This window comes from Ovis canadensis, chromosome 20 (genome assembly GCF_042477335.2).
Source record: "Ovis canadensis isolate MfBH-ARS-UI-01 breed Bighorn chromosome 20, ARS-UI_OviCan_v2, whole genome shotgun sequence".
Taxonomy (NCBI): Eukaryota; Metazoa; Chordata; class Mammalia; order Artiodactyla; family Bovidae; genus Ovis; species Ovis canadensis.
Genome location: NC_091264.1, coordinates 26,339,890 through 26,362,729, shown reverse-complemented (window position 1 = coordinate 26,362,729; position 22,840 = coordinate 26,339,890). Strand labels below are relative to the sequence as shown.

At 48.5% G+C, this 22,840-nt stretch overlaps 1 protein-coding gene across 2 annotated transcripts in view; it reads right to left on the bottom strand.

Moving 5' to 3' along the window:
• Positions 1-489: 489 nt before the first annotated feature.
• The window catches only part of TBC1D22B (TBC1 domain family member 22B), a 67,698-nt gene continuing 45,347 nt past the window's right edge, over positions 490-22,840 (bottom strand). The window contains exons 9-13 of one of the 2 annotated variants that reach the window (XM_069564241.1): positions 18,967-19,073; positions 18,302-18,377; positions 15,703-15,830; positions 15,331-15,426; positions 490-2,504 (exon numbers count right to left, since the gene is read on the bottom strand). In XM_069564241.1, the coding sequence (XP_069420342.1) occupies positions 2,376-2,504; positions 15,331-15,426; positions 15,703-15,830; positions 18,302-18,377; positions 18,967-19,073 (536 nt within the window). In that variant the 3' untranslated portion in view covers positions 490-2,375. Of the gene's footprint in view, positions 2,505-2,909; positions 4,596-15,330; positions 15,427-15,702; positions 15,831-18,301; positions 18,378-18,966; positions 19,074-22,840 lie in introns of those variants that run through there. The other variant, XM_069564242.1, reaches the window with a different exon arrangement.

Below are 22,840 nucleotides of genomic sequence, written 5' to 3'. Positions count from 1 at the left end.
AACCTAAGTGAAGGGCCAGTCTGTGGAAGGCCTGTCCTCTAGTTCTTGCTCTTGATGACCCCTCCTTGGCCTTGGCCTGGCTTGGGTTTTCCTCTGTGAACAAGGAGGGTGTTGAACTAGATGTCTCCAGGCTTTCATCTAGTGCTGAACTTCCAGTCCATTTTCTAACCTCCATTAGATTATATACACCTTTTGCATAAATGAAATAAACCTCAAGTACTTTTCACAGTGCTTTGCACATGACAAGGTGCCCTATACACATGAGCGATGAAGACTCATAAATCACGTTACTTGTGTCCACAGTATCCGCACAGAGGAGGTGCTCGTGTTTATCGATATCCTCTGAGGTTGCCTCCTGCCCTCCTGTCGATCCCATGCCTGCCCTACAGAAAGCTCGTCCCCCATGCTTACAGGCATCAGCATGAAGAGCCTGAGAAAAGGAGACTTTAGGTTCGGGGTTACGCAAATCCATGGCAGAAAAATCAGCAGTGGAGGAGGAAATACACTATTTATTTACAGTTCTTTCACTTTATCCACAATTTCCCATACAAACATAAAAACTAAAAAAATAAAACCACCACTTGGGAACACAAGTGTCTTTCTTTAATTAGTCCGGTCGAGGGAGGACCACAGCCCTTTCACTCTGTGAAGGAGGCTATTGAGGCACACGGACGGGGAGCAGGAGAGGGCCGGAAAGAATGCCTGAGAAACGGCTCCCGGTGAGAAATGTAAGATGCCGGCACCGTGGGCGCCACTGGGAGACTCAGGGCCTCCCCCACAGGGGACAGCGACTGGCTTCCCCAGAGGGTGCCAGCTGCCTGCCGCCTCCCCCTCCACCTCTTCACTGCTGAGCACCCGGCATCCAACACAGGCCAGCCGTCTGGTGAGCTGCGTGGGGTGTGATGGTGACAGTGGGGGGGGACGCCAAATGCCTCTCTCTGGGAAGAGCCCCAGGCCCCAGCAACACACGGGAAACCCCTCTCCCTTGGCACTGACAGTCAGTCACAGCTTATCTTGAATACCATGCTGCCTTGTAAAAAACGGGAAAACCAAAGCCCTCCCCCTGTTCCAGGGGAAAGGCAGGGGGCCAGAAACCTGCAGAGGGGCTTCTGCCTCTGCAGCCCTGTCCCTGGGGGCGGGGGGAGCAGCTGCGGTGAAGGGAGGGGAGCTCTGACTGCTGAAGACGGGGAAGGAACAGGGCAAATGCACCACGAGGCCTGGGCCTGGGGGGCGGGAGGGGGAGAGGAAAAACTCAGAGACACTGATGCTCATCAGAGTAGCTCCATCTGTCGGCTGTGCTCACTCTGGCCGACGCCTGTTCACTTCCCTCACAGGAGGGGCGCCTAGGAATCCACCTGGAGGCGCTGAAGCCACCTGCCTGGCAACTTCATCTGTGCTAGTGACCTAGATTGCTTTCACGTGTTGATGCACGTTATAAATATAAAAATCATATCTGCTACAAAGAAGACATATTTATACATCTTTACCCATATACATAATAACACAATTTACACATAATAATATCTTGGAGTGGGTCATCACGGAAAAAGCGGGGCGTTTGGAGAGGTAATAAGCCCCTTCTCCCTCCCCTGACCTGATCCTTCTCAAGGGATGCGCGTATACTTGGTCACTGGGGCCCTTCCCAGCTGGCTGTTTGACGGGGCTGGTCCGGACACATTTGGACATTCGGACATGTAACTAAATGCTGATGGGTGTGTACACTCACATACACACACAGATGCAGGCACACATACAGACACCTGTGTGAGAAAAGGAAAAATAAAATTCCTAGCCCTTGGGTGTAGGTCTCTCCCCAGAGTTATAAGCGTCAGTGCCTCCTCCGACTAAGAATAAAGCTCCTAGGAAGCTGCCCCTCACTGGCTCAGACTTGGGCAGAAGGGGAAGGGCTAGGAGTTGGGGGTAGAGGGGAGGGGACAGGAGTCTTTTGAAAACATAAGGCATTTTTGACCTATGATCAAATCAAACTATGTCACAAAAAAGCAACGGTGTCAGTTGGGGCTAGGAGGCAAGAGACAGCCAGTCCACGTAGGGCAACGTGAGTTGAGACCCTGAGCCTTCCCCTTCTTCCCTCCGGTTTCTCTTAAAGGGGCAGACAACCCTGTACCTCCCTTTCTGTCCTCTCCCAGAGCTGAGCCCATCCACGTGTCATGGAATACTGATAGTGGTCCAGGAGGCGTCCAGAGACATGGAGTGGTGGACAGGCACGCCAGAAAAGTTAAGACCTGGGCGGCGGATGTGAGCTTTTTACAGCAGGAGTGGTTCCTGGCCGGAGTCCACGGCTCGCACAGTGGCCACAGTGATCAGATTGCCATCAGAGATGGGGGGCAGTCTGGGTCCCCCTGGGGAGACAGCACCTATCGGCGGTAGTGATTGGGGGCGTCGGCGAACATGTACTTGAGTCTATAGGCCTCGGCGAGGAGCAGCCCAATCTCTTCGTTGCCCCAGTGGATCGTAGGTAGGTTCTGCAGCAGCATAAGGAGACCCTGGAATGCAAGAAGGAACTTTTATCGTCTGATCACTGCGGGACTACTGACCAAGGGACCTGCAGGCCGTGGCATGGAGCCCCTTCTTCCCGGGTCATCCATCCCAGGCTCTGGCCTCCCTCGTCCCCTGCGGCACACAGCCGTTGGCCCTAGTTCTCCTTCAGGAGGCCTTGAAAAGCCTCTGTTGAGTCTCTGATCCACTAACACCTGCCTCTGTAGAAATATTATAAATAGAGGATGACAACAATAAATAAGCATCTTTAAAGGAGAAAAATAATCACTCATCCAAATATACCTCTCTTAATTTCAAAGTATTCCTGTCTTTTTTTCACATGCACATTTCTGAAATAGCTGTAATCACAATTATGATTTTACATGCTTTTTAATCATCCTTTTTTACTGTAATTTTTGTGTTTTTCCGCACAGCCTTCAAAAAATGATTATTCTCAATGTTAGTACTCCATCATGTGGCTATACTCTAATTTACTAAAACATTTCCCTTTTATTAGATACTTCATTTATTTCCTTTAAGGAAAAAGAAACAAAACACCTTCATGGGGAAGACTGCTAGGAACCTTTCTGCACTGGACAATCTTTCTCCTGATCCTAATGTTTGCTTGTTAATCACTGTATTTATCCTCTGCTCTGTTCCCCAAAGACTGTCCTCAACCTACCTGTCAGCTTATTTCCCACTGTTCCCAAGGTATGAGCCTCATCCAGCCGGGTCCACGTCGGCCACATTTACCTGCGCCTCCAGGGTTTAATTTAGGTTGTTCCTCTTGCTTGGAACACCTCCTCTCTTTCTCCTCTACCTATCTAAATCCTATTCAGTTTTCAAAGCCCAGGTCCCTCAGTCAGCTCCCCGGAGGTGGCCTATTAAAGAGGATATTAGGATAAAGAATGAATGTGAAATTTTAGGTTATCTCTATAATTTAGTTGCCCTCGCCTTTGCTGCCACTTTGCGTTCTTTCTCCGCCTCTCTTTCTGAACTGGATCTTACTTTTCTGATTATAAGAGAAACAGTAGCAAGACAAAGCCCAGAAAGAGACTGACAGATTTGATACAGTTTTGAAACCTCATTATGTCAAGGCACAAAGACAAGGTTGAAATACAAGAAAATTGACTACAGGAAAATATTGATAACACTTATAAAAGACAAAAGGTTAATATCTGCAATAAAAAGGAAGTACCTACAAATCAGTAAGACGAAAAGGAAAACCACTAAATGGAAAAAAAAATGGATGCAAAATGCCAATGGCCCATCAACATGCTGTAATCCTGCCACTGGCCGATGTGTGCCCTCTAGCAATGTTTCGTAGTTCTTAGTGAAGAGGTCTTATGCATCTTTTACAACATTTCTTCCTTTAGTAACAGAAGTTTAGCTGGGCACAGAGATACATGGGAACATCACTGCTGTGTATGGCCAGTATGATAAGTTCTGGCCAATCTTGGGCGGGGGGCGTGCAGTGTAACTCCTGGGTTCTGCCCTAAACTACTCCGCCCCTTCCTAGAAAACGGTGATGAACGGAGGAGTTTGAAGCAGTCATCTTAGACCCTAAGAATAAAGCTATGTGTTGAAGATGGCAGAGCAACAAGAGAGAAGAAATCCGAGTCCTTGCCACCCTGGAGCCACGTAAGCCCTGGACTCTTACACTCAGCCTCTTAACGGAAGAGAAGCAAACAACTATTGCGTCTTAAGCCACTGTTATTCTCTGGTCTTGGTTTCAGGAGACAAGTATATCATCTTAACAAACTCGGGCCACATCTGTCAAAACTAGAGATGCAGGGACTTCCCTGGCAGCCCCGTGGTTAGACTCAGTGCTTACACTGCCAGGGCCTGGGTTCCAGCCCTGGTTGGGGAACTAAGATCCTGCAAGAGCACAGTGTGGCAAAAAAAACAAAAACAAAAAAACCCCAAAACCCCCAACCAAACAATACACCTCTCCCACAAAACAGAACAAAAAACAAAGGGGAAAAAGATAAGCCCAGAAACACACATGGTCACTGATCCAGCAACTTAACTTCTTAGTACTTCTTGGAAAACATCTGCACTCCTGTACAAGGGGCAGCACCGCACCATTGCTTCAAATACTGGGGAAAAGGACATGAAGGAGGTGTCTGTCAGTACCCGGAACTTAGAGACAACTGTCCAAATTATGAAATACAAGCAGCACCTATAAAAAGAAGCAGGACTACATGTGTCAAGGTAAAAAGATATCAAAGACATTTTTAGGGGCAAAAACAAGCAAGTTACAGAAAAACAGTTATGATCCCACTTAGGTAAAAGAGAAAATACAACTATAAGTTTGTATGTGCATGTATGTATGTAAAATGTTTAAAAGGCTAGGTGGTGAAACTGTTAACACTAGTTACCTTTGGGGATGCGAGAACCTTTGCTTTCTCTCATTCTATTTCTCCTCATTTTCAATTATTACAATCAAGTCTTTGTATATTACTTACGTTACAGAACATTTTCCCCCTAGTAATACACATTTTCCTGGAAGTTTGTTTACTTTGTTGAAAGTAATAGAGCACAAAATAAACCACCCTTAACTTCATAATCAAGAGGAAGCTACTTTTAAACATTTTGGCGTATTTCCTTTCAGTCCTTTTTCTGTACATTCTTACACAGATGAAACATTTTCTCTAAATACTTTTGAATCTATTTAGCACTTAACATAAGCATTTCCTCTAATATTAAAAACTCCTTTTAGACATTTTCAATGGTCAAAGAATTTTCCATGATGCAGAAGTACCCTAATTTACTCAGTATCTTCCTGTTGTGAGCTTTTAATAATTTCTGGTTTTTCACTATAATGAAATTATAATGAACAGGCTTGTGCATAAAGCCATATTTTAGATTATTTCCTTGGGCTAAATTTCTAGGAATGAAAATTACTGTGTCAAAGGGCATGAACACTTTAAAGGTACCTAAGGTCAGGAATCAACAGTTAGAACTGGACATGGAAAAACAGACTGGTTCCAAATGGGAAAAGGAATACGTCAAGGCTGTATATTGTCACCCTGCTTATTTAACTTCTATGCAGAGTACATCATGAGAAACGCTGGACTGGAAGAAGCACAAGCTGGAATCAAGATTGCCGGGAGAAATATCAATAACCTCAGATATGCAGATGACACCACCCTTATGGCAGAAAGTGAAGAGGAACTAAAAAGCCTCTTGATGAAAGTGAAAGAGGGGAGTGCAAAGTTGGCTTAAAGCTCAACATTCAGAAAACGAAGATCATGGCATCTGGTCCCATCACTTCATGGGAAATAGATGGGGAAACAGTGGAAACAGTGTCAGACTTTATTTTGGGGGGTTCCAAAATCACTGTAGATGGTGACTGCAGCTATGAAATTAAAAGACGCTTACCCCTTGGAAGAAAAGTTATGACCAACCTAGATAGCATATTCAAAAGCAGAGACATTACTTTGCAGACTAAGGTCCGTCTAGTCAAGGCTATGGTTTTTCCTGTGGTCATGTATAGATGCGAGAGTTGGAGTGTGAAGAAAGCTGAGTGGCGAAGAATTGATGCTTTAGAACTGTGGTGTTGGAGAAGACTCTTGAGAGTCCCTTGGACTGCAAGGAGATCCAACCAGTCCATCCTAAAGGAGATCAGTCCTGGGATTTCTTTGGAAAGAATGATGCTAAAGCTGAAATTCCAGTACTTTGGCCACCTCATGCGAAGAGTTGACTCACTGGAAAAGACTCTGATGCTGGGAGGGATTGGGGGCAGGAGGAGAAGGGGACAACCGAGGATGAGATGGCTGGATGGCATCACGGACTCGATGGACCTGAGTTTGCGGGAACTCCGGGAGTTGGCGATGGACAGGAAGGCCTGGCGTGCTGCAATTCATGGGGTCGCAAAGAGTCGGACGCGACTGAACTGAACTGAACTGAACTGAAGACTCATCCAGAAAAAAATGCTCATGTCCCTGGATCTCTACCAGGGCTTAAGACTCTCATTCAACAAACTTGGCTAATTGTAAACGCTGTCCCTGGATTTCCAAGCCTGAGAATCGAACTGAAACCCACAAGTCAAGGGAATTCCATGGCGATCCAGCGGTGAGGACTTTAAGCATCAGCTGTTGAGTGCACAGGTTTGATCCCTGATCAGAGAACTGATCAGACAGAGCAAGCTGCACAGTGTGACCAAAAAAACAAAAGCAAACAACAAAGATAAATCTGTAAAATGGAATACCCTGCACTCAAGTTACTAATGCTTTCACAGTTTTTGTATGAGCATGTACTCATGTAATGTGTGAAAAATAGAAAAACGGGAAAAAATATACAAATTTATGCATTCTGACATTATGGAACATCTACTATATTTTGTACCAATGATAAAAAGAGGTTACAAAAACAACATATTTCACAACATCATATAGAAAAACCTAAACAGGACTTCCCCGGTGGTGCAGTGGATGATGAGAATCCGCCTGCCAGTGCAGGGGACATGGGTTTGATCCCTGTTCCAGAAAGAGATTCCACATGCTGCGGAGCCAGCTAAACCTGAACGCCACAACTGCTGAAGCCTGTGCTCCAGGACCCGCGAGCCACCAGTGATGGGCCCTGAGCTGCACCTGCTGAAGCCCTGCGCCTAGGGCCTGTGCTCTGCAGCAAGAGAAGGCACCCCAGTCAGAAGCCTATGCACAGCGACCAGAGCTGCCCCCGCCCTCCAGAACTAGAGCCGCAAGTGCGGCAAGACCCAGCACAGCCAAAAATAAATCAATGAAATACAGCGGTGTGTACATGTCAAATAAGTAAATAAACAAAAACCTTAAAAAAAAAAAAAAAGGAAAATCCAAACAAACTTTCTGGCCAACCCAATATACAGAATATTTCCATTAAGGGTTATGTAGAGACAGTATGTATTTATTCACATAGATCTGCATGGCAAAATGTCTGGAAGGAGATATATCACCTTTGCATGGTAAGATTTCAAGTACCTTCTTTTTCCTTATTGGTATTTTCTAATTTTTCTATAATGGTTTCTGTTAGTTGCTCAGTGTGTCTCCTCTCCACCAGGAGGACCCCACCAGGCTCCTTAGTCCGTGGAATTCTCCAAGCGAGAATACTGGAGTGGGTATCCATGCCCTTCTCCAGGGGATCTTCCTGACCCAGGAATTAAACCTGGGTCTCCCACACTGCAGGCAGATTCTATAATGGTTTCATATACTTGAATAACTCATAAGCAAAAACAACCAACAGTTGATGTGCCTAGCGGAGAATATTTTTTTCTAGGCGGGAATCTACCTGTAATTTCCAGTTTTTCTAGTCTTGCTAGAAACCTCCCAGAAGCCCTGAAATAATTCTACCCTTGAACATGTCAGCTTCCTACTACCTCTCCCACCAACAGTTGAGGATTAGGTGGGAGGAACCATTCTGCCACCTGGTGGCCGTAGCCAGGAACTGCACCTCCCACACACAGCGCCGTAAAAATGGGAACCCAAATCCAGGAATAAAGGAGAAACTGAATTATCACGGGTGAGAAAAGACGCTGTCAATTACAAATCAGGTACGTTAATCAAGGGGGTAGAGAAGATACATTGGTGGAGTGGGGAACAACTGAATATGTGTTACAAAGCCAGCTCATGGGAGTACCAAGCATTAATACACAGTCAGGTGAAACACTACAGGTGTGAGAAGACAGCTTATGGGGCAAGCAGCTGAGAGTGATTCCAAGCGAACGAGAAGAGGCAATGGCTCTCAGAGAAGAAAAGCTCTAAATGGCTGGGAAATGCATCTGCTGAAAATCCAGATTCCAGAGAAAGAATGAGTCATGTGTGAGGGGGTCAGGGGAAGACAACAAGTGTGGGGGGGGGGGGTCGAAGGAGAAGGGGTATCGGGTAATAAGCAGGGTCCTCGGTAAGAAAACATGCAGGGGAAACTCATTAGAGAATGTTCAACAGATGGAAGAATTAAAGAACGAGAGGGGGACCATCAAGCATAATCACCATCAAAGTGGTAATTACTGCGTATTGAGCCCTTGCTACTCAGCAGACGGGGGTCTTCGCATGTACTCCAGCCCATTTAAGCCCCGTATCAACTCTATGAGGCCCATCTTATTATGCCCACTTCACATGAAAAAAGCGAGGGTGAGGGGTTAAGGAACTTGCATAGGATCACAGAGCAGTGCTGGGCTAGGATTCGAACCTGGGTAATCCGGTTCTGGGCCTCCCTGGTGGCTCAGACAGTAAAGCATCTGCCTGCGATGTGGAAGACCAGGCTTCGATCCCTGTGTCGGGAAGATCCCCTGGAGAAGGGAATAGCAACACACCCCAGTATTCTTGCCTGGAGAATCCCATGGACAGAGGAGCCTGGTGGGCTACAGTCCATGGGGTCGCAGAGTCGACACGGCTGAGTGACTGACACTAGACTCCTCTGGTTCTAGAGTTTGCGCTTATAACCACTATGCCGAATACTGTGTGCCTGAAACAAGAAGAGACGCGGGGCACGATGCAGAAGGAATGAAAAGAGAAGAAGCTGCAGAAGCAGCTGTTGGGAGGAAATCTGCAAGAGCTGATTAATTTTTCTTGGTAATAAGGACCAAGGACAACCAAGTAAGACGTGAAATAATAACAGAGAACTTAAAGGTCACAGAAAATACACACTGTTGAATACGACACTGGGCAGAACCTCCCAGGAACACTGGAACATTCCTTGCAACGTTAAGTGTATTCAGGCATGTACAAATACTTTCCTAGTCACATAAGTTTTCTGTGTGTGTGTGTGCACGCGCGCTCAGGGTTCTTTACTTCTCACTGTGAAAAATGACATCTGAGGAACTGAAACCCCAGAAGGTAACCATGACATAAACGCGTTCCGTGCTTTTTTTCCTTTTTCTGAAAATGGTGACTCAAAGGCAGACTTGTAGACCTGTAGCTCGTAAGGAGACAGAAGGAACATGCAGCCTCTGAAGGGAACTGTTACAATTATTGCCTTAAAAAGTAAAGTTATACAACTACATTCAAGGACATAAGACAAAGCACTACTTTAAAACCAGGATGACTGAACAGTTAGGTGAAAAACAGCTGAAATAGGAAAGGGAAACGGACTTAAGAAAAATCTGAGTTGGGACAAGGATCCATCAGTCCTGGATGCGTCTGTTACCTGAATCTCTTGAATCACAGGGTTTCCTGTTTTACCTTCCGCAATGCCTTTGCTGAAATCTCAAATCAGCATTCTTACAGAAGTAAATTTTGTTAGGATGCAAACTTTCATTCCAGAAGCCATCAGGACTGTGAATAAATGCCAGGCCTTTCATTTTACCGCCAGGTTTCTTTACACACTGGACTCCCAGCTTTTCAAACCTTTTACAAGCCCCGTGAACGTCAGGAACAGCAATTTCAATGTGACCAAATCCCCAAGGGCCTGAATCGCCACTGTGGTAACTGGTCCCAGTGTCTTCAGCGCTCCAACTGCATGTCAGTTCAAGGGCAGCTTTTCTGGAGATGGCCTATGACGCAGCTTTAATTTTTGGCCACACCACGTAGCGTGTGGAACTTCCCCGACCAGGGATCAAGCCCATGCCTCCAGCAGTGGAAGCGTGGAACCTTTGCCACTGGGCCACCAGGGAAGCCCTTTCATCTCATCTTCTGGGTGTTGTTTTTACCTTCCTAAGCCAAGGAACAGTGAAAATTTCCTAGTGGGAAAACCTAATTCTGGGGGTAGTCTCATTCCAAGAATTGTAGCAATGACTTCTTAGGATCCCCAATTTGCAGGAAATCCTCCCTGCGGGGATCCAGGTCACAGCAGCAGCTGAGGGTGGCCTTGTCAGGTGAGGCCGCCGGGGCCACACTGCTGTATCGAGGTCCCTAGGAGCCACCCACACTCATCCGGCTCCCTAAGTAAGTGTTCTGAAATGAATCCCTCGTTTTGAGAATCAGACCAACAATTCCCTTGGTCTCAATAAAAACTTCCAAAGACATGTCCTTGTTGTGTAAACTTTTTCAGCATCACACTCATTCATAGGTTTCCCGGCATCAAAAGTACCTAGGACTCCCCCCAGAGAAAGCTGAGTCCCCCTCCGATGTTTGTTTTGTTTCTATGTCGAGGGATTGTGTCCTTTCTCATACCCGCCTGCTCTGGGTGGAAGATCTTTAGTTCCCAGGGTACTAAAATCTGGGCACTTTCTGGGGATGATTCAAACTGGATGTCTCTGAAAGTGGGGCCTGTGTTTGGGCAATGTTCCACAATCCCACCCTTGAGTCCCCACAGAAGTGGTAGGTGGATGCCATCTGGTTCAAGGGCTTTATTTACTCTTAGTTGGGTATCCAGGCCTGAAACAGCCCACGGGCTTAGCACTATTTCATTTAATAACTCTGACCTGTCTCCTGCAAAAGTCACTTTCAGGGTGGGAATCTCTCCAAGGTTTTCTTCTATGAAAGCGAAGGATTGAGACCAGCTGTTCCTCTGGTTTGAGAATCATCAGCAGGTCCCACCAACTCCTCTGCCAGTTCCCTTTGTATGTATTTAAAGGAACTCTGGTTATTAGTCTTGGAGCTCCCTGCACGGGGCTTCTGAAGATCACTTCTGAGTGATCTGAGGGCTTGTCAGCACCTGTGGGGTCCCGTGCACTCCTTGACTCCCAGAGATGCTGCTTTTCCCCGAGGGGAATTTTTAGGTTACGTGTGACCAGGCATTTGCTCAAATGCCTGTACTCTCTGACTTACATTAAATAATGTATCTAGGAAATCATTACCTCCATAATAACGGAGGAGGGGGAGGAGGAGGTAAACAGCTCCAGTGGCCCAGGAGGTCCCCGGCCAGGCCCCAAGGGAGCTGCAGGACGCACAGTCCATGCCCAGAGCCCAGCCTCCGGGTCTCCACCATTTGAGTCAAACCAGTACTTGACTCCCCCGGGTGACCTTGGCTTAGTCACTTCATCTCAGGTGTGACTAGGCACACACCGAAGTCATACTCACCATGACTCAGTTTCCCCATTTGTGAAATAGGGGTAGTTATTACAACTTTTCTTGTGGGATGGTTGCAATGAGCTAACACAGAGGAGCACTCAGGATAGTGTCTGCTACATTAGAAGTGCTAGGAAGTCACTATTATTAGATTGAACCTTATTAAACCAATACTTGACTGTGTGACCTATAGACAATTTCATAAAATGCAACTGGACATTATCATCATTATTCTATTCAGCCAGCCCAGGCTGAGGGCCAGAATCGCTGAATCCTTCTACCAGGAAAGGGCCTTGGCCCAGCTCTGCCGGGAGGCCTGGTTTCAAGCAGCCCAGAGGACTGGGCCATTCTGCCCCTACAGCCCCTGTGCAGGGACATGCCTGAGGTCCCCTTGCTCAGAGGTCTCAGCAAGGAAACCTCTTGGAGTGATCCTCCTGTGTCCGTTTTCAGTCCTCCACCCCAGGCAGCGTGACCCCAGACAACTGCTCGGCCAGGGAGAAGCGGGTGTCCTTCCCTCTGGGGGCTCACCATGGCCGGGTGCTTTGCCCCTGCACCCTCTGAACACCTCCTCTCCAGCCCCATTTGGTCATCCAGCTTGGTCTTACCTAGGATTACCTTATTAGGGGTTACTCAGGTAAGTTAAAAGTCACTGAAAGACTTGGGTTCCTGAAGCTATCTTCATTTCACTGCTTCCCAGACTAAGAGTACACTACAGGAACTCGTAATATTAGGGTTAATCAGCTCACTGCTTTGAAGGCCACAGGCTAAGTATACCATTCTGACAGCTTCAAGGGCAGCAATTTGTATAATCCTCAATAACAGCTCTAGAAGGTAAGTACTCTCATCCCATTTTACAGATTAGAAAGCTTACAGGGCCGAGTTAGTCAGATGAAGGTTGCAGACCTAGAGAAATGGCAGCTAGGATTTGACCGCAGGCAGACAGGTTCCAGAGACTGCGGCTTAACCCCTGGACTCTTCTGCGTGCTCCCCAACTTTAGAAGGGGGCGGGGCTCGCTGGTTCCCCTGATACATGCTCCACTGGCTCCCTTTACAGCTGGCTCCCCTTCCCTGCTCTTTAAGGGTGATAAATGCCTGGTCTGCTGAAAATGCCACAAACTCATTTATTTCTGCAGCTACTTCACCTGGTTCTTCTTTGAGTCACTCAGCTTTTAGCCCTAAAACCTTCTCTCCCATGGGCTGGGCATGTGAGGCTCTCTGGGACACCTGTGTTCATGGACAGAGCCTCTTCTGCAGCGTTTGAGCTGCAGGCGGTCTGTTAGTAGTTGGGCAGGGTGCGCTGTCTTTCTCTGCAGAGGTCACGGGCCCGTGTCTCCCAACAGCACACGATGTTCTCCCGCCCTTGCTGAGTCTCCTAAGGGACACCGCTGGCCTACCCAATCACAGCCAGGCGCCCTTCTTCTTTCATTATTCATAGAATTATAGATCTGTGGAGTTGCGGGGAGCTCTGCAGATTATCGTTTAATCACCCATTCCATTTTGTCTCAAGGAAAAAGGGGAGATTCCTCTATTGAGGAGGACCAGCTGACGTGTTAATGAGTCAACAAAAAGCCCATTGTCATTCTGTGGGTTACTGCAGAAAGGCCTCAGATCCATCAGATAATCGCATGTGAGGCCCAGCACAGAACATCTCCACGTCTAACACAGTTTTAAAGTCGCAGACTATGGTCCTGTACTGTCGATGTTGTGAATTGCTACGCACCATTCCAGGAGTCATCTCTGCTCCCCCTGAGCTAATCTGGAAAGCGCTTCTATTGCGTGTGACAAGGCCCTCCGAGCCTGGCTCACAATAAACCAAATCAGACTGCGGGCTCCCGATAGCTGCGCCACCTCAACCACCGTATCGAAACTGACGGCTCACCCAGCGCGTGCCCAGCCCAGCCCCTGTTCATCCCGGGCACCGCACACGCTTCTGGCTGGCAGAAGCCTCAGTGCTTTGCCCGCCGCCCTGGCACCTACCTGCAGAGGCCCACTCCTCCCTTTCTCTCCCAAAGCCCTTCCTTGGGCAAGTTGGGTCCTGTCTTCCCACCTATTTGTGGGGCAGGTTTCTTGTGCTTTAACCACCTAACACCAGTTACAGAGTGGGCCTGCCTGGGGGTCACGTGGAGAGGCTGCTGTTCCTGAGAACGCCCATGGTATTAGTTAGAACTCAGAAAAAAAAACCAGCCTTCTCTTTCCCCCTCCTCGTGTTTTTAAGAGGAATATATGCTCATTAAAACAAAAACACCCCCAAACCTCTCAGTTCAGCAACATACAAAGCAGAAAAACAAAAGCCCACTGCCGCTGCCCTGAGAGATTATGACCATCGAGTGCCCGCCGGCCCTCCTCTCTGCACACAGCAGAGCCTGGCAGCCTCTCCCCTCAGTCCCCACGCCCCGTCCCCCGCTCCTGGGCCCCTACAGCAGCTGGCGGGCTTCCACCGCCTCTTCGGTCTTCCTCGCATCCCCACCCTGGGTTCCAGGACACTGGACTCCCACTGGCCACCCACTCTCTCTCCTTGCCCGACCACCTCTCCTCCTTGACCTCCCGTGAGGGGGGCACCGGGGCTCAGGCCTGGCTCTCGTGTCTCTTCTGTTCACTCCCACCTCCTCTGGATTTCATCCAGGAGCCTGGCTTCAAGGTTCATCTAGCCAGAGGCTCCTGAACACACAGGTCCAGTCCGGACTCCTCTCTTCACGCCCAGACTCACAGGGTTTATCTCCCTACTCCACCTCTCCAGTTGGATATGTAACGGTGTTGAAAATTCATCATGGCCCCAAATAAGCTCTTCCTCCACAAACCCGCTCCTCCTATAGCCTTCTCGCAAACTGTGGAGTCACTGACTCATCCCTTCGGTATACTCTAGACCTGATTTCTCAAGAATTCCTGTTGGCTCTGCTTACAAAGTGCATCCAAGACCTGGCCACTTGTCACATCTCCACTCCCCCATCCAGGGCCAGGCCACCCTCGTGTAGCCTCCGGGGTGGGCCCCAGCGTCCGCTGGCTCCACCTCAAGTCCACACTAGCAGGGTCCCCTGAAACTGTAAGTCAGATGATGCCCCTCTTCTGCACAAGACCCTCTCCTGGATCCTCTTCCACTCGGAGTAAACGCCAAACTCCTGACTCTGGCTACAAGCCGCTGTGATCTGAGTCCCCTGTGACTTCTCGGGCCTCTTTCTAACCCTTTCCATGGGCCACTCTGCTCCAGGCCACACTGACCACCATCACGGTTCCACAGACAGCTCAGGCACACTGCAACCTAACTGCCTCTGCATGGTGCTCCTGATGCCTGGACGCTCCCCCCACGGATCCCCAGATGTCCACGTGGCTCCCTCACCTTCTCCCAGCCTTTGCTCATATCGCCTTCTCAGTGAGCCTATCCCTGACTACTTTATTTGAAACTGCAACCTGTTCCTTCCCTACCGCCTAGTAATCCCTTTATCCTTTAAAAAAAAAACCAAAACCTATCTATTTAAAAAAAAATTCATCACGCTCTAATATTATTTTTAATTTACACTGCTTTTGTTTACTATGTCTCTCGCCAGCTAGAACGTAAGCTCTACAAGAACAGAGCTCTCTGTTCTATATTCTATATGTCTTACTCCCTCAGTGGCGCTGAGCACACTGCAGGCATTCAATAAACGCCCGTCAGCCAATGACAGGAAGGCCTCTTAGACCTGCCCAGGTGCTCTGCAGCCTTTCCAGTGCTAAGACCCTTTCACACTGAAGAACTCTGAGCCCCCAGAGCTTCCTGCTACCTGGGAGGGGCACCCTCTTCTGAATATCCCCTCACCTTTCCTCTTCCCAGCCAGGTACCTGCTGGGGCACCTTCTCCCTGCACAGTCCCACGAGCGGGATAACGCCCACTCTGATGCTCATCCCCAGTGTAGGCTGAGCTCAGGCCCCTCACCTGAAAGTCCTCCTCATCCAGGATCTCTTTTCTCCACTTGATCAAGAAAGCTGCACACACGTAGAGATGAAAGTGGGAGAACCCTTCTGGTTCAGACTGGGAAGGGGGAAAAAAACCAGAAAGAGTTAGGTTTCCAAGCCCTGATGAGAAGCTGGCTCTAGCCCTCTCAGACCCATCCTTCTGTAGGGGAGGCAAGCAGAGCAGCAACCCCTCCGTGGCTGGGTGCACAGAGGCCCCGCCCTCGAGGACAAGGCAGACAAAGAGGCAGAAAGGAGGTGGGGAGGACTTCCGAGCGGCTGCATGAGGCAGGGAGCCGGGTGCCTCAGGGACAGCCTGACGTGTGTGTTTGTTGGGGGGGAGGTCTCCCCATACCTGGTACGTGTCCCACAGGCGGATGGTGCAGCGAAGGGGAAGCTCCCGCATCAGCAGGTTGTTCATCCAACGGAAGGCAAACTGCAGGTATTCCACCTCGTACCTCCTGAAGTGATTATGTACCTGCTCTAAAACAGAAAGGGTCATTGGCCCCCTGAGTGCCACCTAGGGGATCGGACCCTGACTCACATAAACCAAAAGGTAGTTCCTGTTTCCCTCTTTTTTTAAATGTGTTTATAAAGCTGTGTTGGATTTTCACTGCGTCACGTGGGATCTTTCGTCGTGGCGCTTAGGCTTGGTTGCTCTGTAGCATGAGGGATCTTACTTCCCCGACCAGGGACTGAACCCATGTCCCTTGCATTCCAAGGCGGATTCTTAACCGCCGGACCACCAGGGAAGTTCCAGTTTCCATTTCTTTTCAGCTCCTCCCCCTGGGGAAGCCCAGCATGGAGGGGCCAAACCTGCACCCGACCGTCCGGGGCTGGATCCCACCACCTCACAGAAGCGCTGCTTGGTTAGCTCAGCCCCGCATGTACGAGAACTATTTGAACATCCCACAGTGACATTCTGGGGGCCTTTCTTCCTTTGCAGGGCTGCTAGAGCCATCAAGCAGGGGAGACATAAGGCTCACTTGGCTGCTTGACCTTGTTACGTGTCACAGAAGGAGACGCGATGGAAAAGAACTGTGCAGGTCACCTTGGCCATCCTATCACCAGTGAGGATTCCTCTTCAGCCTCTCTGACAGATGGCAGCCAGCAGGGACTTAAACAGCCGGGGAAAGAGGCTCACCGACTCCACTCAAGGGCAGCCTCTCCCACTGATTAAGTGATTTGCCGGAAAGTGCTTCACCACATTCAACAGACACCAGCTCCCCCGCCAACTCCCACCCCGTGGTGTGGGCGTGGTGTTCTGGAGCAACCCAAACACACCTGACCCCTGTTCTATATGGCAGCCCTTCAGATACTGCTTGGTAGGATTTTTTTTTTTTTAATCACTATCCTCCTCAGTTTCCTAATCTATAAATGGGGATACTTATTCAAACCTCAGTTAGTCTGGGGGCGAATAAAATGAGAAAATAAAAGTGTCTACAATAGCACTCTCATGTGGAAAATACTACAGCTTTTGAAAGAGTAACTATCAATAATGGTTATATCTAGGGAGCAGAATTTAAAGAAGGGGGAGGATTTTTACTTTTGGAGTTTTTTGGAATTGTCTAAATTTTTGTAGTGAGTATTACTTCTATAATTCAAACACTAAGACATATACATTTAAAAATATATTCTAACACGCTATGCCTTTTTTATCAGATATTTTTGATGTTAGAAGAGGAAAAAAAAAGGCCAGACCAGACAGTGGAAACAACTACAGCACAGGCCCTCTGGAAGCCGGCCCCTGTCAGACAGCTCAGCACTCGCCCTGTCCCAGGAGCCAAGCGAGGGAGGCAGGAGCACTGGGTGTGGGCTCGGCATGGCGCTGACCGCTGGGCCAGGCAATGAGGAAGAGAGCTAAGAGCATAATCAAATAAACTCTAGGGACTGAAACCCTAAGTTGTAAAAGGGAGCTGGAGTGAGTGGAACAAATCAGGGAAGGTTTTCAAGGGAAGAAAGTCTGGGAAAGGAGAAAGATATGCAATCTCCATATGGGGGGCAGGGGGAGGGAGGGATGAAGAATGCGCTGGTGAAGCAGAAAAATCCATGATGGAAAACCAGTTAATGGGACTTGTTAGTTGTGTAGCAACTGACAGAATTAACTGGTGCTGGACATTCCACTTAACAGAAGACCTTGCTGTTAGACTTGTACACGATCTTCATGAAACTTAATTTCAACTTCTCTCCCCGGGCCTCAGTTTCCTCACTAGTCAACAGCAGGGCTTCCTGACTTGCCTCCTGTTCTAACACTCCAGGACCCCACGGTGGGGCCAAAGACTTACTGCAGAGCCCCTGTTCCTCAAAGACACTCTGCTTCGGGAGGCCACGACTCCTGTCCCCCACCCAGACGGGTCACAGGGAACTACGGGATGTCCTGCTGGGGTATCAGGCACACCTGAGGACCCTGCATGCAGCCCAGAAATCCTGAGTCACATCACAGCGGGAAGGACGAGGTCAGACTACAGCCTTGATGCTAAAAGCAACAGAGAACACGGGCGGGTTCGGGGCAGAAGCGGGATGAGACCAGAGCAGAGCTCTGGAAAGACGGAGGTGTGTGGAAGACGTGTGCAAGAGGGACGAGGACGGAGGAGGCGAGTGCTTCTAGGAGGAAGCTGCAGAAGCTCAAGCATGGCTGGACCAGAGCTGTGGCTAGGGCCATGAAGAACAAAAGGGTGAATTTGAGGAGATGCTGACGGAGGACTGGCAGAACCTGGCCGGAAACAAAGGCGAGAAGAGAACGTGACCTAACAGCAGAGTTCTGGCCTCACCTTCCTGGTGAGATGCGGACGGATGTCAGCATTGCCAGCAGCACCGAGTGAACTGGAAGGGGTCACGGCCAGGACAGGGGCCAAGGAGACGCCCCCCACCCGCCCCGCACCAGCATAATCACACTATGTGATTCACACGTGTGTCAGAATCACACTGCTAGAGAGCTCTTCCTCTGAACCTACCATCGATCCGACTGACAAGCTCTTCCAGTGCCTTGACCTTCTTCTGGATCCCTGGTTGTGCAAAGGTGTAATTATCCTGCAAACGACACAGAACTCAGGCCGAGCAGCGAATGCCACACCATCGGGCCACCCCTGCCCCACGGTCAGTGAAACATGACCGTGTTCAAAGCGTAAGCTGTTTCTCCAAAGCTGCTGCCAGTGTTGTGGGGAACAAAGGAGTCTCACAGAACAGCAGAGTAGGGGAAAGGCATGTGCTTTGGAGGCCAACTGCGTGGCTGGGAGCACAGCAGAACGGGGGGACAGGGCCTCATGAGAAGGGCAGAGCAACCTGGAGACTCCCCTAGACCCCAGGAGACACTAGACCATTGCCTTTTTTTTTTTTTTGCTGCACAGCACAACTTGCAGGATTTAGTTCCCCAACTAGGGATCAAACCCATGTCCTCAGGAGTGAAAACACAGAGTCCTAACCACTGGGCTGCCAGGGAAGTCGTCTAAGATCACTGCCTTTTGAAAGCTGTAAAGCTAATGAACGAAGTAAAGATGGATGGCCAAAAGGGGAGGAGAAATGCTGGGGCCGGACTCAGGGGGCTGTCTGATGCGGAAGAGCAACAAGGAACCGAAAGGGAGCCCCAGGCAGGGCATCCCGAAAGGGGAGAGTCGCTCACCTGGATCCCGTCCAGCAGTTTGCTCATGCACCAAAAGCTATCGGCTTCTATGCTTCGCAGCATGTCCTGAGACAAATTGGTCACATCAAAGTTCTCCACGTCCTCTTCTGCAAAACAAAAGGTGAAGAAAGTCCAGAGGTTTTCTCTAAAAAAATGGATAGAGAAAGACAGAGTGTAGTATCTTCAGTGGGGTCCTTAAGGCCCAGAGGGAGCCAAGCTCACGTGAGGCCAAGGAACAGGGGCCTGCCCACCCCTGTCCCCTTGCCAGGTGGGCAGGCATGTCCAAGGAAGGCACTCGAGAATCTCGTGGCAACACTGCACAGGCCATTTCTCACACCGGGTTGCCTGGGTCCAACATATCTTTCTCTTCCACTGCATTTTTCATTTAGTTTGAGGGGAAAAAAAAAAAAAACAACTTCAGGCTTCATGTTCAGTGAGCTATATCCAGTCCCATGGAGACAGTCTGGAAAAATTCTTTGATTTCAGAAATTCAGTAAACTAACACACTCACTCTTACGGGCAGTGAGAACAGCTGGGATCAGGGAGCCCCTACAGGTCCTTTTAAAGACAGAATCCCCCTGTTCTGACCAGGCAGACCCAGAGCCTCATGCCTCAGAAGTCAGGATGAGTTGTGTGATGGAAGATGGCCCAAACCCATGAAAGCTTCCAGGATTGCATGTCAACCAAGCTGGCAGTTATCAAGCTGGGTTCTGCAAAAACCTCCATCCTATAGGACACTCAAGTAAAAAAGGTTCCTCGGACAAACACAGCAGAGAAACGCTGCATTATATATCCTCATCTTGGAGATTCATAAAAGGATTCGAGAAGTAATTAGGAATTCTGCGTTAAGAAAATCTCCTTCATCTGGCTTACTCAGCATTTCCCCAGTTTCTTTAGCCTTGGCACCTCTTTTAAAGAGTCCTGCCTGTGAGCGTGTCTTGGAAACCCCATACTAAGTGACAAGAATGAGAGGCTGTCCAACTGGTCTGAGACGCAAGAAGAGAGGACACAGGAGTCTTCTAAAAGAAGGAAGGTGTGATGTTTCCTTCCTGCGGGAGACAAGGTGGACAAGACAGGCCACCTCAACCCACAGGCCCCTGCGTGCCCGTCAGAGGCCACACATGGAGACGTTCGGGCCCTTGCGCTCTGTGTCAAAGGCAGCTTCTCTCCTTGGAGCCCTGTTTGAAAACGGCATGTTCACTGCAGTCCCTGATGCCGCAGAGACACAGGTATATGACAGAATGTATTCAGAATCCAGACCTTTCCTTTACGAGAATCATCACTCTATCAAGACTTACAACTGGACCTTCGCAGGATGCTGTGGAACGACTCTCCGATTCTCATCCTATGTAACAGTGTTTTCCTAATGGACCTCAAGGGCTGTAAAAACCCTTTTGGGGAGGGCGGGGTGCTTTGTCAGAAAAACTATGAGCCTTTTTACAACAGTGTAAAAAGTCCACGGTTAATACAAGCAAAGCGTCGACAACAGACCCTGGCACACGGTAGGCACGACATAGTTAATTTTAGGTGAGGTTTATTAGGAATTTGTAATGACGTGGGGAAGCATGTCACAGCATTGAGGAAAAGGAGTAAAGTACAAAGTTATTTATGGTCTACTCTCAACTACTGTACATACAATATTTATGTGTTTGTATAAGCACAGAGGAAAAACAAAATATATCACAAGGGTTTACAGTGCTTATTCCCAAGGTAGTAGGGATAAAGAATTTTTATTTTCCTTAAGCCTAACTATTCAAAATTTCTACAGTAAGTATAACTTTTAGTCAAGAAAAAATGCACGATTCTAGCAAAAAGGAGCTACCATGGATTGCATCTGCCTTTTACTACCAAAAAGGGAGCAAGATTTTTTAAAACAACACCAAGCCCGCAGAAATGAAGACTTCAGATAATATATAAAGGTCTATTTGAGAAACCACACCAAAAAATCCTTCCACGGAATACCATCTTTCTTTGTTTTCTAACTTAACCATTTATGTGTAGTGGGTGTTTTGCCAGAGTGGGGGGTTGCCATATGTATACTATTAATTTAATCAAGTGATACTGGGCTCCAAGACCCAGCTCAGAATCTGCCTTTTTCTTGTTGCTTCAGCTTACGTTTCTAAGATCCCTCTGTGTTGCTGTTCAGACCGCTAGTTCACTGTCCCACACAGGCCACCACCTCTTTACCTATCTGTTCCCTGCCAAGGATGGATACCCAGGGGCCTCCAATACCCACTAGCACAAATAATGGCTGGAGGAACCATACAGGAACTGCTGTGGGCCAAAGGACCTAATCACGGGTACCAGCAGACCACTCTCCGGGAGCAGACTCCCAGCAGCGCGCTAGGGAACCACGTGGGCTCTCCCCTTTAGTGAGTGTGGCGGATCACATTAACCAGCCTGGGCAGTACCTTCCCTTCCTCTGTAAGAAAAAAAAAAAAATGAAGCCCATAACGAAGGCTCAAGATAAAAGCTCTCCCACTATTTGTACGTGTTTCACAAATGAAGATCCCAAGCTCCACAATAATCTGAAGGATCTTGTCCTACCTGGGCATTCCAGAACACTGCAGCAGAAATGTCACTGGGAACGGAAACCACACACGGCGGAGTAACTGGCAGAGACAGCCAGGCTCCCTGAGTACGATGGGGAGCAGGCTGCCACGTGAGCCCTGGTGACCGGTGGCTTTTTTGTCAGACAGAACAGTCAGCGGTCAGGAGCACAGACTCTGAAGCCAGATTGTGCAGCTAAAATCCTGGCCCTGTCACTCACAAGCTCTGTGACTCTGGGCAAACGACTTTGCTTCCTGAGCCTCAGTGCTTCCTCTCTGAAGGTGGTAACATCCTACCACCAGTGGGGCACACTGTAAGGATTAAACACGTCAATACGTGAAAAGTACGAACAGTGCCTGGGATAAAATAAGCATTACGCAAATGTTAAGTATTACTGTTATTAAAGCCTCTGTCTTTTAGATCTCTGCTATTTGCAACCAAACCTAACCTAATTCCAAACGTACCTTAAAAATAAAAGACAAATTTCAAAGCTTTCCATTTCCACCTTTGACCCTTAAGGAAGAAAATCGAACAACATGAGGTTCAAGTGGATAAGAATCTGCTCTCAGTAACTGTGCCAGTTCCCAACCTTAGCTGTCCTGGGGAGAAGGGGGTCAGCAGAGGACGCTGAACCCTCTCTTGGGGCCTCGCGAACTGGGAGCTGTCCTTTCCTCATGTTCTGCCCTCACGCCCCGCCTGCCTGCTAGCTCTTGGCTTTCACACAGTAGGGGAGCTCACCAGCACTTCAGAGAGTGGGAGGAGGGTTTAGTTCTAGTGTTCTGCCTGCTGGGACGATAAAATTCACACATCCAGTCAAAAACTGTGAGCTAAGTGCACCAGCAAAAAGCAGCAGAGAAAGGGAGGCCCACATGCTCTCGGGAAGGGCTTCACTCAGCATCAACAGTCTGTTCAGAAGGATCATTAAACACCCCACTTGAGAAAATTCAACGTATAATTGAAGCTGGAATGGGAAGCCATGCCAGCAATGCCGTCTCAGATGAGGGCAGCGTCTCTGGTTGTCATTATGGAGCATTCAGCAGCCAGGACTTGGACTGGAGGGAATGAGATTTTTAAGGGATATTTTATGGCTGTTTTAAGAGGCAAAGCATCCAAAAAGAGGAAACCCAACAGCTCTTTATAAAAATCGAATTGCCCACTCTAGGCTCGACAAGAACATGCTGTCAAGCCCAGCATTATTACATGATAAACGTACCTGAGTGGTGGCCCCAGTCAAGTGTTCATTTTTCTTAGAACTCCAGATCTCGGGCCTAAAACTAGCCTCACCTGTGCCTCAAACACTCCCCAACAGCTTCAGGAAGAACTG